This window comes from Myotis daubentonii, chromosome 15 (assembly GCF_963259705.1).
Source record: "Myotis daubentonii chromosome 15, mMyoDau2.1, whole genome shotgun sequence".
Lineage (NCBI taxonomy): Eukaryota > Metazoa > Chordata > Mammalia > Chiroptera > Vespertilionidae > Myotis > Myotis daubentonii.
This window is the reverse complement of record NC_081854.1, coordinates 26,396,386-26,408,294: the sequence shown is the minus strand read 5'-3', so window position 1 is coordinate 26,408,294 and position 11,909 is coordinate 26,396,386. Positions and strand designations below refer to the sequence as shown.

Genomic DNA, 11,909 nt, shown 5'->3' with positions numbered 1-11,909 from the left:
ATTTCATGCACCAGGCCTCTAGTTGAAGAATAAAAGGAAGTAGAAATCCTCTTTTCTGAGAATGAGTAGAATTACAGAAAAAAAATTGCTAAGAGAAGAGAAGAGACTCTGACTTGGGAAATGGGAAAAATGCCTAGGATTAAAAAGAAATTCAGGAATTGGGTTTGGAAGTCTGAGTGTGGGTCTCTAGGGTGAGACAGAAGATGCAGGCGCCTTTTCCTTCGGGTTGGAGAGGAGACAGTGCTCAATTACTGACCTTCCTCTCTCTGGTCACATGACTTGTGCTGGTATAAAAGCTTTCTAGCAGCCAGGTTCCTTACAATATTTTCCTGTGTGAAATGGGCGGTAGCAGTGGCTGAAGCTCTGTTTCTCCTTCTCAGAAGCTTTCAGACTTTCTTTTCCAAGAAGCCATCTATCCGGAACGAAGACAAGGCAAGGCAGATAGCTTAGTGCTTGAGCTCTGGGAAGTGATGGCAGGATCAGAATTGGGAGGAGATGGTACTGAGCTGGAGGAAATCTGTCGGAATTGAATATAAGGAGACGGGAGCCAGTATGAGGGCAAGGAAATGAGGCCTGGGACATCAAGCCTGGAAGAGGATGGAGGGGCCAGACTGTGTGGGTGGTGAGGGTCTTAACCAAAGTGGAAATTGAATTACCCCATTAAGAAGAGTTCTTCCATTTACAGTCAAAACTCCAGGCTCAGGAGCCAGTGACTGCCTGCGGGTTTTCCTGAATATTCTCTAACTTTCTGGGGAACAAGTCCCCCAAAATCGTGCTGGCTCACTGTTCCTCCTACTGCCTCCACCCCCACACTTAACTAGCTTCCTTTTTTAGTACAGTCTCAGAGTCTGGTATTGGACAGGAGAGGAAACGGTGGAAGAGAATCTGTGTTCTGCAAAAGGAGAGGAAAACGAGGTAGGCAGATGGGTTGGGGGCTGGGCACCTGCTTCCTTGGTGTGTTGGGGGGGTTCTGTGGCGAGCCAGCACTGGGTGGGGGCCTGGTTCTCACAGTGTTCTCTGTGTGAGAAGGCTTGCCTTTTCTCTCTGAAGATCTCTGACTGAGGAAGGGACTTAAGGAAAGTTGGAAACTGATATCAGTAACTTCCTGTATCTGTGAGGAGAGCAAGAGAAAGTCTGGGAAACCAGAGGGGAATTCCCTTGGGAAGCCAAGGGTTGGTCTCCCCCAGAGACACATGATGGCAAACGTAATAACTCATAGTTAATATCCCGCCCCAGGCAAAGTCAATAATTGCTCTGGGCAGTTCTAGCAGGTGTTGTGAGCAAGCAGTGGTGGCAGCAGAAAGCCTGGGCCTGGGAAGGGGAGCTGCCAGAGAGGATGTCCTCATCCTGAACCGGAGGCAGGTCTGCAGGCTGTGAGTGGGGACTCCTGACCCTGCCCTTTCTCATTCTCTTCCAGAATAGTCATGCCAGACTTGAAGAGCTCCTTGATTCTCTCGGCCTACATCATTATCTTCCTCACTGGTCTCCCTGCAAACCTCCTGGCCCTGCGGGCCTTCGTTGGCCGGGTCCGCCAGCCCCACCCTGCACCTGTCCACATCCTCCTGCTCAGCCTGACGCTGGCGGACCTTCTGCTGCTGCTGCTGCTGCCCTTCAAGATCATTGAGGCTGCATCTAACTTCCACTGGTATCTGCCTGAGATTGTCTGTGCCCTCACAGGATTCGGCTTCTACAGCAGCATCTACTGCAGCACGTGGCTCCTGGCAGGCATCAGCATCGAGCGCTACCTGGGAGTGGCTTTCCCCGTGCAGTACAAGCTGTCCCGCCGGCCTATATATGGGGTGATTGCTGCTCTGGTTGCTTGGATCATGTCCTTTGGTCACTGCACCATCGTGATCATCGTTCAGTACTTGAAACCGGCCGAGAATGTCACCAATATAAGTGAAATTACCTGCTATGAGAACTTCACTGAAGAGCAGCTGGAGGTGGTGATTCCTGTGCGGCTGGAGCTGTGCCTGGTCCTCTTCTTCATCCCCATGGGGGTCACCATCTTCTGCTACTGGCGCTTTGTGTGGATCATGCTCACCCAGCCCCATGTGGGGGTCCAGAGGCGGCGCCGAGCTGTGGGGCTGGCTGTCGTGACGCTCCTCAATTTCTTGGTGTGCTTTGGGCCTTATAACGTATCCCACCTGGTGGGGTTTTACACGAAGAAAAGCCCCACATGGCGAGCAGAAGCTGTGATATTCAGTTCCCTCAACGCCAGTCTGGACCCCCTGCTTTTCTATTTCTCTTCTTCAGATGTGCGCAGAGCCGTTGGAAAAGGGCTTCAGATGCTGCGACATCAGGGCTCCTCTCTGTTGGGACGCAGAGGCAGAGAGATGACAGAGATGACAAATGGGGACAGGGGTGTGAGTCAAGCAGAAGGAGTACCGAGTTCTGACTTCACCACAGACTAGGGCTGTCCCTGGACCTTCAGAGGTGCTGGGGGCTATGTATGGGTTGAGCGGGCTGGGAGAGGGAGAAGATGAGGGTTCTAGACTCAGGAATCCTTAGACCAATCCGTTACTGAGACTGTAGGAATCTCTCTCACCTGCTGGATATTCCCTCCTGATTGAATTCTCCTTCCCAAAAGAACACACCTCCCTGACCAAAGAAGAAATGGTTAGGCATAGAAGCACAATCAGGCCATGCTCTGGAAACAAGATGGCTAATACGAATTCGATCCTTGTGAGGTGGTTGGTAGCTGGGGATGATCAGGCTGAAGCAGAGAATCCTATAGCAATCTTGCTATAAGCTTTGACATCACACCTAGACACTGGCTTAGCTGTTGATGCTGGAAAGAAGCCAATGGGAAAGAGATGGAAGAGAAATACTAAATGAGGTCAAAGGAGACTCAGGAAAGTTCTGACCCAAGGGAACTTGGAGGAGGGGCTGAGGGCTTGGTTGGGTCTCTAATGCTTTAGATTTCTAATGTATTGATCAGACCTGATGCTTTGTAACTATGCTCCAGCCTTCTTCATGTGTGTATCTTGTCTCCTCCATTAAACTGGGAACTTCTTGAGGTCTGAGTCTTGTCTTCTCCCTCCATGGCACCCCACACAGGTCAGGATACAGCTTGGCACCCATCAGACAGAGCTCAAGACTGACTAGCACAGGAATAAACAGCCTGGTCTGGCAGATTGAAAATCCTATATAAAAAAGGCTAATATGTAAATAGACCGAACAACCAGTTGCTATGAGGTGCGCTGACCACCAGGGGCCGCGTGAGGAACATGGTGGGTGTTGGCCGTGGTGGGATGGTGGAGCAGGTGAGCAGGGGCACCAGAACAAGGCAGGACACCTGTTGCTCTCATTGGGGCGAGCCTCTGGTGGTTGCTGAAAATTCTTTGCTCCCGTGCACAGTCCCACCCAGTGCTCATACCTGCTGCCAGCTCCTGGCACTGGCCCGGATCACCCAGTGCCGTCAGTGGGTGTGAGCAGTGCCTGTCAACCCTGATCACCCCTCAGGGCTTCTCCACCTTCCCCTGCTCCTGAGGGAGGATCAGGATAGCAGCTGCTGCTTGCACCGGCTGCTGGTGCCATGACCCCAATCACTGTGCTGTCAGTGCATGGGAGAGGAGGCAGGAGTGGGGCTGCCAGCAGCAGACAGAGGATCGGGGTTGTGGGGGGAGGGGCCGAGACCCGCCCCTGTTCCCACCTCAGCCTTGTGCCCACAGTTCCTTTTAAGGTGCATGAATTCGTGAACTGGGCCCCTAGTAAAGATTATAAAACTCTGAAGTGAGTGTCCAAAGTTTTTGTAACATTTCTGCAAGCAGAGAGAGGGCAAAAATTGGATTAAGATCCAGACTCAGCAGCAAAGGGGGAAGGTAATGAGTCTGAAACCACAGAAACATTTTGTTGTTGTTGTTGTTAATGCTCACCCAAGGCTATTTTTCCATTGCTTTTCAGAGAGTAAAAGGGGGTGGAGAGAGAGAGAGAGAGAGAGAGAGAGAGAGAGAGAGAGAGAGAGATTGGTTGTTTCCCATATACGCCCCAAACAGGGGCAGGGAGCAAACCTGCAACTGAAGTACGTGCCCTTGACCAGGAATCAACAACCCCATGACCCTTCAGTGCACGAGCCAACGCTCCAACCACAAGGGCCACAGCCACAGGAACATTTTAAGGTAAAGATGTAATGAAAGTGGATTAAGTGAGGGGACTGACATAATCCTGTTTAGATTGATGAATAGAGACTGGATTTAGAAAGGGAATGTGGGCTGAGTCCTGATTCAAAGTTATCAGCATCCACAGGGGCTTAAAACATCCTACTCTCCTGCTTAGAGACCTGTAGGGTTTCCTTATCATCAAAAGTTTTCCTCTCAGGAACTCATATAATACCATTACCTGCTTTGTATCCTCTCCCCCTTCCCAATTCCATCTACCTAACTCATTGCTCTACAATAAGGACCCCTAAACCACTCTGTCTAGGTAACTGACCCTCCAGACCCTAGCCTAGTGGTTTGCAACAGAGGCTATACATCAGAATTACATGTAGAGATATATAAATAACACAGGTAAAATCTACTGACTCAGAATCTTGGGGGGAAGGTTGTGGGGAGAGGCAACAGGTGAACTTTAAAAAGCTCCCCAGGTGGTGATGATAGACAGTTTGTCGGGAATCACTGGCCTAGCTTGGGGGCCCAATATGTCAAAAAAAACTATTCTTGGGACCTTTCCTGCTTCTAAGTCCCCCTTACCTCAACCCCACGCACCCCATCTGCTGATCATTTCTTATCAAACCCCATATTTACTTTCTTCAAAAACCTTCCCTTATTACCTCCATCTAATTGAGAGCTCATTTTTCTCTCTTTTCCTTCCTCAAAACAACACTGGACTGGTGTCATAAGAGCCCTGACTTCAGTGTTGGTTCTGCTTACTAGCTGCTTGACCTTGAGCAAGTCACACCTCCAGCCTCCATTTCCAAATCATAATCATGAAGGCAATGTATGCCTCCCAGGGTCATTCTGAGGATTTAAATGAGACTGTATATATAAACTGCTGAGAAATTATAGAGTATTAGCTGTAACTCTAATATAGCAACTGAAGCACAGATAAAAATTTAAACTCAAGTAGAAATATAAAATGATGAAAACAATATTTTAGCCAACTATGTAGGACTAGAGGCCCGGTGCACAAAAATGTGTGCACTGGCAGGGGAGGGGGGTGGGGGGGTGTCCCTCAGCCCCACTTGTGCCCTCTCACAGTCTGGGACCCCTCGGGAGATAACCACCTGCTGGCTTAGGCCCATTCCCTAGGTGGCAGATGGCAGGCCCGATCCCTTGGTGCCTGCCCCGCCTCCCCGGTTGCGCATACGGCAGGGCCGATCTGGGGGTTGGGGCACTGCCCTGGGTCGGGTCGCACACGGGACGCCCCAGGCTGGTCGCACACGGGATGCCCGGATGGAGGCCAGGCAGGCTGGCTGATCATGGCTGCACCGCCCGGCTGCCCCTGGTCGGGTCGCACACAGATGCCCACCACCCCGGGTCGCAGATAGCAGGCCCATATGGCGGCAGGGCAGGCGGGATGGCGCTGCCCCGCCCTGCCTGCAATATGCAAATTAGCCATCATCTTTGTTGGCGGTTAATTTTCATATCGGGCTGATTAGCCAATGGGAGGAGTAGTGAAGTTACGGTCAATTGCCATGTTTGTCTATTATTAGAAAACATAGTTTGATAGTAATATGTGAGGGGAAAAATCTGGGATTTTCAGATGTATTACACCTCCCAAAAAAGCTAATTTGATTTGGGGTAGTATGAAAAGGGCATCTAAACAAGGTGGTTATCTCACTCCACTGAGGTCTATTCAGTAACATGTTCAGGACTGAGCAACACATTTTATAAAGGACATTAACTCAAGGAATCAAAAGATAATAACTTGGTTATCAGAAAAATCAAAAAAATATTTTGGAGACTTAAAACCTAATAAAAATAAAATAACAGCAACACATTAAATGCCAGACACTGTTCTAGAGAAAGAGCCCAAGATGATGAAGGAAACTTTCCAAGATCAATCGGTGAGAGGGAATTTGAATCCAGGTTTTTCTGACACCAAAATGCCTGCTTTCTTCACTGACATATGAGAGCAAGTAAGAATGCTGGACATGTGGCTGGAACAAGATAAGTTCCACTGTATGGAAGATGCATTCCTATGCAGCCCACAAGGACAAACAAGGGATATGGGCAAAAGAGGCAGGGAGTTACATCTTAGAGAGTCAGGGATGTTTAAAATGGAATTGATGTCCTAGCCCAGTGGTTCTCAACCTGTGGGTCGCGACCCCTTTGGGGGTCGAATGATCCTTTCACAGGGGTCACCTAAGACCACTGGAAAATACATATATAATTACATATTGTTTTTGTGATTAATCACTATGCTTTAATTATGTTCAATTTGTAACAATGAAATTGGAGGTCACCACAGCATGAGGAACTGTATTAAAGGATTGCAGCATTAGGAAGGTTGAGAACCACTGCCCTAGCCGGTTTGGCTCACTGGTTGGAGTATCAGCCCATGGACTGAAGGCTCCCAGATTTTATTCTGGTCAAGGGCACGTACCGGTTGGGGCGCATGCGGGAGGCAAACAATCCATGTGTCTCTTTCACATAAATGTCTCTCTCTCTGTGTCTCTCCCCCTCCCTTCCATTCTGTCTAAAAATCAATGGAGAAAATATCCTCAGGTGAGAATTAATTAAATAAAATAAAATGAAATTGACTCATTCAATAAGTAACCACTCCTCAGTCTCCAGGAATGTCAAAGTAGAACATAGAAAACACCCATTTTAGGATGTTGAGGAAACTCACTCATCTGATAAGAACTGAACTAGTATTACCAAACCCTTTCAACTTGAGATTTCCCAGAGTTTTAGGGACATAGCTACTCCTGCTGATCAGGAAAGTGCAAGAAAATTTCTGGACCTGGTCTGAGATTTTAAGGGTAAAACTAGCTACTCACTAAAAGTATTTGATCTTCATTAAGTCACTTGATATATATTTTTATATCTAATCTAATAAAAGAGAAACATGCAAATTGACCATACCTTCACTATGCCCAAAGCCATGCCCACCAACCAATCAGAGCGACTATATGCAAATTAACCCAACCAAGATGGCGGCCAGCAGCCACGGAGCTGGAGCCAGCAGGAGGCTTGGTTGCCCCGGTGATGGAGGAAGCCAAGCTTCCCACCTGCCCTGGCCAGTTGTGGCCTCCGCTCAAGGCAACACAGTTTCAATTATAGAAGATAAATAAATTCCAGATACCTGCTTCCAGCCAACCTCCACTGGGAGTTTGGGAGGCTGGGGGTTGAGGCCAGCCTGCAGACAGCCATCAGCCCCTCACCCAGACTGGCCAGGCACCCCAGCAGGACCCCCCACCCTGAAGGGGGTGTGGCCAGCCTGAAAACAGCCCTCAGCCCCTCACCAGGCTGGCCAGGCACCCCAGTAGGGACCCTCACCCTGAAGGGGCTGTAGCCAGCCTGCAAACAGCCATCAGCCCCACACCCAGGCTGGCCACACCCTCAAGGGGTGAGGGTCCCCCTGGGGGGCTTGACCAGCCTACAAACAGCTCTCAGTCCCTCACCCAGGCTGGCCAGGCATCCCAGCAGGGACCCCCACCCTGAAGGGGCTGTGGCCAGCCTGCAAACAGCCATCAGCCAGTCACCCATGCTGGCCAGGTACCCCAACAGGACCCCCCTCCCTGAAGGGGATGTGGCCAACCTGAAAACAGCCCTCAGGCCCTCACCCAGGCTGTCCAGGCACCCTAGTGGGACCCCTACATGATCTGGGACACCCTTCAGAGCAAACCAGCCAGCCCCCACCCATGCACTAGGCATATAATAAAAGGGTAACATGCAAATTGACCCTAACAGCAGAATGACTTGGAATGACTGGTCACTATGACACACACTGACCACCAGGGGGCAGACGTTCAGTGCAGGTGCTGCCCCCTGGTGGTCAGTGCACTCCCACAGGGGGAGCTCTGCTCAGCCACAAGCCAGGCTGACGGCTGCCAGCACAGCTGTGATGGCGGAAGCCTCTCCCACCTCCTCAGCAGTGCTAAGGATGTCTGACTGCAGCTTAGGCCTGCTCCCCGCCGGCAAGTGGACATCCCCCCAGGGCTCCTGGGCTGCCAGAGGGATATCTGACTGCCAGCTTAGGCCCGATCCCCCAAGGAGAGGGCCTAAGCCAGCAGGTGGACATCCCTCAAGGGGTCCCAGACTGTGAGAGGGAGCAGGTCAGGCTGAGGGACCCCCCCCCCCCGAGTGCACAAATTTTTGTGCACCAGGACTCTAGTATAATATATAATAGACCGGGTAAAGCCAATGGGAAATTATATATATATATATATATATATATATATATATATATATATATATATAGAGAGAGAGAGAGAGAGAGAGAGAGAGAGAGAGAGAGAGATCTTCATCAGATATCTACTTAATTATATAAATATATATAATTTCCCACTTACTCACTGGGAAATTAGTAATTCAATTGTTCGACAAATATGAATTAATTACCTACAATAAGCTGGGATATACAGAAGCTGGGGAGGCAGAGTGTATGGCAGACAAGCTATCTAGTCTTGGGGCTTCCATTGTAGTGGGAAAAAATAGTTAATAAAAAAAGTAAACAAATGAACAACCAGGGTAATTTCAGAATGTGGCAAATGGTTTTTACAAACAGATAGGGGATACAGGAGAAGTATAAGGAGGGATTTGAGAGGGTTTAGATGATTCTCTTGAGTCAGTGATGATCAGCTGAGACCTGAATAAGGAGAAGTTGCCCATTGGAAGGGCATCCTAGAAACAGGAACTGCTGGTGCAAAGGCCCTGAGGAGGGGGAAACCTGAGCATCTCAAGGCCAGGGGGACGCCTAGAGTAGTGGTTTGCAAACGTAAGCATGTATTCGAATCACATGGAGCGTTTGCTGAAGCATGACTTAATCTTCCCTCCCCACAGGTTCAGAATCCGTAGGTTTGGGATGGGACCCAAAAGTTTGTATTTCTAACCATCCCAGGTAATACTGCTGTTGGTGGTTCAGAGACCACACTTTGAGAACCACTGGGCCAGAATATTGTGAACTCAGGAGAGTGAACGATGGAAGATGATGTGAAGGAGGTCAGCAGAAACCAGACCATGCCAAGTTTTTTAGGCCACAGATAGGTGTTTGAATTTATTCTAAAAGGTTTTGAAGTCATTAGAGTAAGAGAGTGGAATGATATGTTTCCATTTTAAGGTGATCATTCTGGTGTCTGTGCCTACCGTGGAAGGAAGATGGTTGTTAGGTTAAGGAGATGATGTGCATGACAGAGTTAAGAAACCATCAAGTGCAATAGCGAACATGCAGGGTTTTCATCAGGCTGGTAGCTCTGTCAAAGTGGAGCTGCTTCCTCTTTCATTAGAATACAAGTTTTGCATCTACCTAATAAAGAGATGTCCCCAGTGGTTTGCTAGAAAATGTTTCACAGACAGCTCTTGAGATGGAAGGGAGTAAGGAGCAGGGGGTTAGGAAAGGCCCTGAGTTGTTGCACTTGCCAATTTCTATGTCAGACACATTCCATCAGGGCCAATTTTTACCTGCATGAAGACACTGAATATGGGTTTGACAAGAAGTGCTAATAATCAGCTCTTGCAAGCCAACTCAAGCCCATCACTAGATATACTCCCAGCACATATGCTCAACTGGCAGACAGATCACATCCTACTTGGGAAAACTTTCTCTCTGCCTGGCGACATTTAGTACAAGGCTCTGGCACAATAACCACTAGCTACATGTGGCTGGCTGGGCCATGATCCAAGAGAATCCGGGTGGCTGATTAGATTGCCAGACTCCTCTGAACCCCTGCAGATGACATATGGGTAAAGAGAAATATTAGTGTCTGGTTAATGAATAACACAGACAGCAGCCATAGAGCCACTGCCAGGAAACGGGGGCGGAGGGATCTGGCTCAGCCTGAGCTAGGAAAGGGGAACCTGCATTAACTATCTCACTTCCTCTTTCTGTTGTGCCCCTTCCTCAGAAATTCTCATCTGACCACACAGAGTTCATGTGTAGTGTGGTTTTGTGGTGATCACTGTGGTGAGAAGGCAGGGGTGGGCTAGGCTGGAGAGGGTCTGAAGGAAAACACACAGCCAAGATTTCAAATCCACTCCCTTAAACCTTCCTGCCCCTTAGCTCCAGGTTTCTGATCTCTCTCTCTCTCTCTCTCTCTCTCTCTCTCTCTCTCTCTCTCTCTCTCTCTCTCTCTCTCTCCCTCTCTCTCCAGCTTTCTCTACTTCCTGTGGTTAGATACTTTGACCCCATTTTTTTTTCTTTTCCTTATTTTTCTCTAGTCACAGGAAATTAGGACATTTCTCATCTACCAATTGCACATTCGACCAGGAAATTGGGCCAAAGATCTCTATGCTCTCAGAAGCAATAGTCCAGTAACCTAGCTGGCAAAGTTTCAAATGTCTGAAAAGGTAGACAAGGATTTAGCTTTCCCCAATACATAAACACATGCCCCCTCCCAGTCTGTATCTTCCTAATATACTTACATTATAGTGTGTTGGATATTTACATTATTGTGACTATATAAATAGGGGGTCTCTACAGTAAACCATAATTACTTTTTCTACCCTGTACAACTTTACCCCGACCACCCGGAATTAATAATTGCCTTAGTTTTTATTTACTTAGTTTTCTATATATTCATCACTAATTCCTCCCCAAACTCTTTGCCAGTTATCTTTTTTCCTCTCAGGACCTTCAGAGGTATAAGTAGGATATGGATTTCATCTTCCTAAAGAAATCTCTCGCCCTAACCGGTTTGGCTCAGTGGATAGAGCGTCGGCCTGGGGACTAAAGGGTCCCAGGTTCGATTCTGGTCAAGGGCATGTACCTTGGTTGTGGGCACATTCCCAGTGTGGGGTGTGCAGGAGGCAGCTGATCGATGTTTCTCTCTCATCTGATGTTTCCAACTCTCTTTCCCTCTACCTTCCTCTCTGTAAAAAATCAGTAAAATATATATATATATTTTTTAAAATCACTAAAAAAAGAAAGAAAGAAATCTCTCCCAGGACCTTCTGACCTGCTTCTGGCCTGGTGGTAGTCTATGCCAGGTATACAGCTGGCCCCTGGACACTCGTGGGAGGCCTTTTGCTTCTCTGTTCTCATTTCTCTTCCTTGGTTTATGTCCTCTACCAGCTTCTTTAGAAAGCATTTCAAGACTGTGAATGTCAGAAAATGTCTTTATTCTGACTTCATGTTTAATTCATATTGGGCTATGTATGGAATTCTAGATTGGAAATCATTTTTCTTCAGAATTTTCAAGGCATTGCCTTCTAGCTTCCAGTCTTGCTGAAAGTTTCCAATATATTTTGATTTTTGATTCCTTATATGAGGCCTATATTTTTCTCATTGAAAGCTCAAAGTTTCCTTACCTTTCTCACAAGTATTCTAAAGTTATCCATTGTACTATGCATTCAATGGACTCGTAATCTGCAGATTAATTAATATCCTTCAATTTGGAGAAATTCTCTTAAAATATTTGTAATTATTTTCTTTCCCTCGTTTTTTCTTCTCTATTTTCAGAACTCTTATTATTTGGGGGATATTGAACCTCCTAAACTGGCCCACTAATCTCCCTTCTCTCCCATTTTCTATCTCTCAATCTTTTTGCTCTACTTTCTGTGAGATTTCTTCAAGCTTATATTCCAGCTCTTCTATTTATTTTTTCCTTTTTGCTATCACTTTTCATTTCTAAGCACTTTCTTTTATTATTGATCTTGTCTTATGGTTGTAATATCCATTTGGATCTCTCTTTGAAGAATGTTCATCTCCCTGCTCTGAGTTGCCTTTTTTGGTTTCCATCTTCTATGATACAAGTTGTCATTAGATATCTGATATTCCTTGACATCTGCTTATCTTGACAAGAA

The 11,909-nt window shown here is 47.4% G+C and overlaps 1 protein-coding gene across 1 annotated transcript; it reads left to right on the top strand.

Annotated features, from left to right (window-relative positions):
- The first annotated feature begins 316 nt into the window (after positions 1-316).
- FFAR2 (free fatty acid receptor 2) lies at positions 317-3,019 on the top strand. Its single transcript, XM_059666834.1, has 2 exons — positions 317-915; positions 1,418-3,019. Exon 2 carries the CDS (start codon positions 1,425-1,427, stop codon positions 2,412-2,414), a length of 990 nt encoding a protein of 329 aa, XP_059522817.1. The 5' UTR covers positions 317-915; positions 1,418-1,424; the 3' UTR covers positions 2,415-3,019.
- Positions 3,020-11,909: the final 8,890 nt, after the last annotated feature.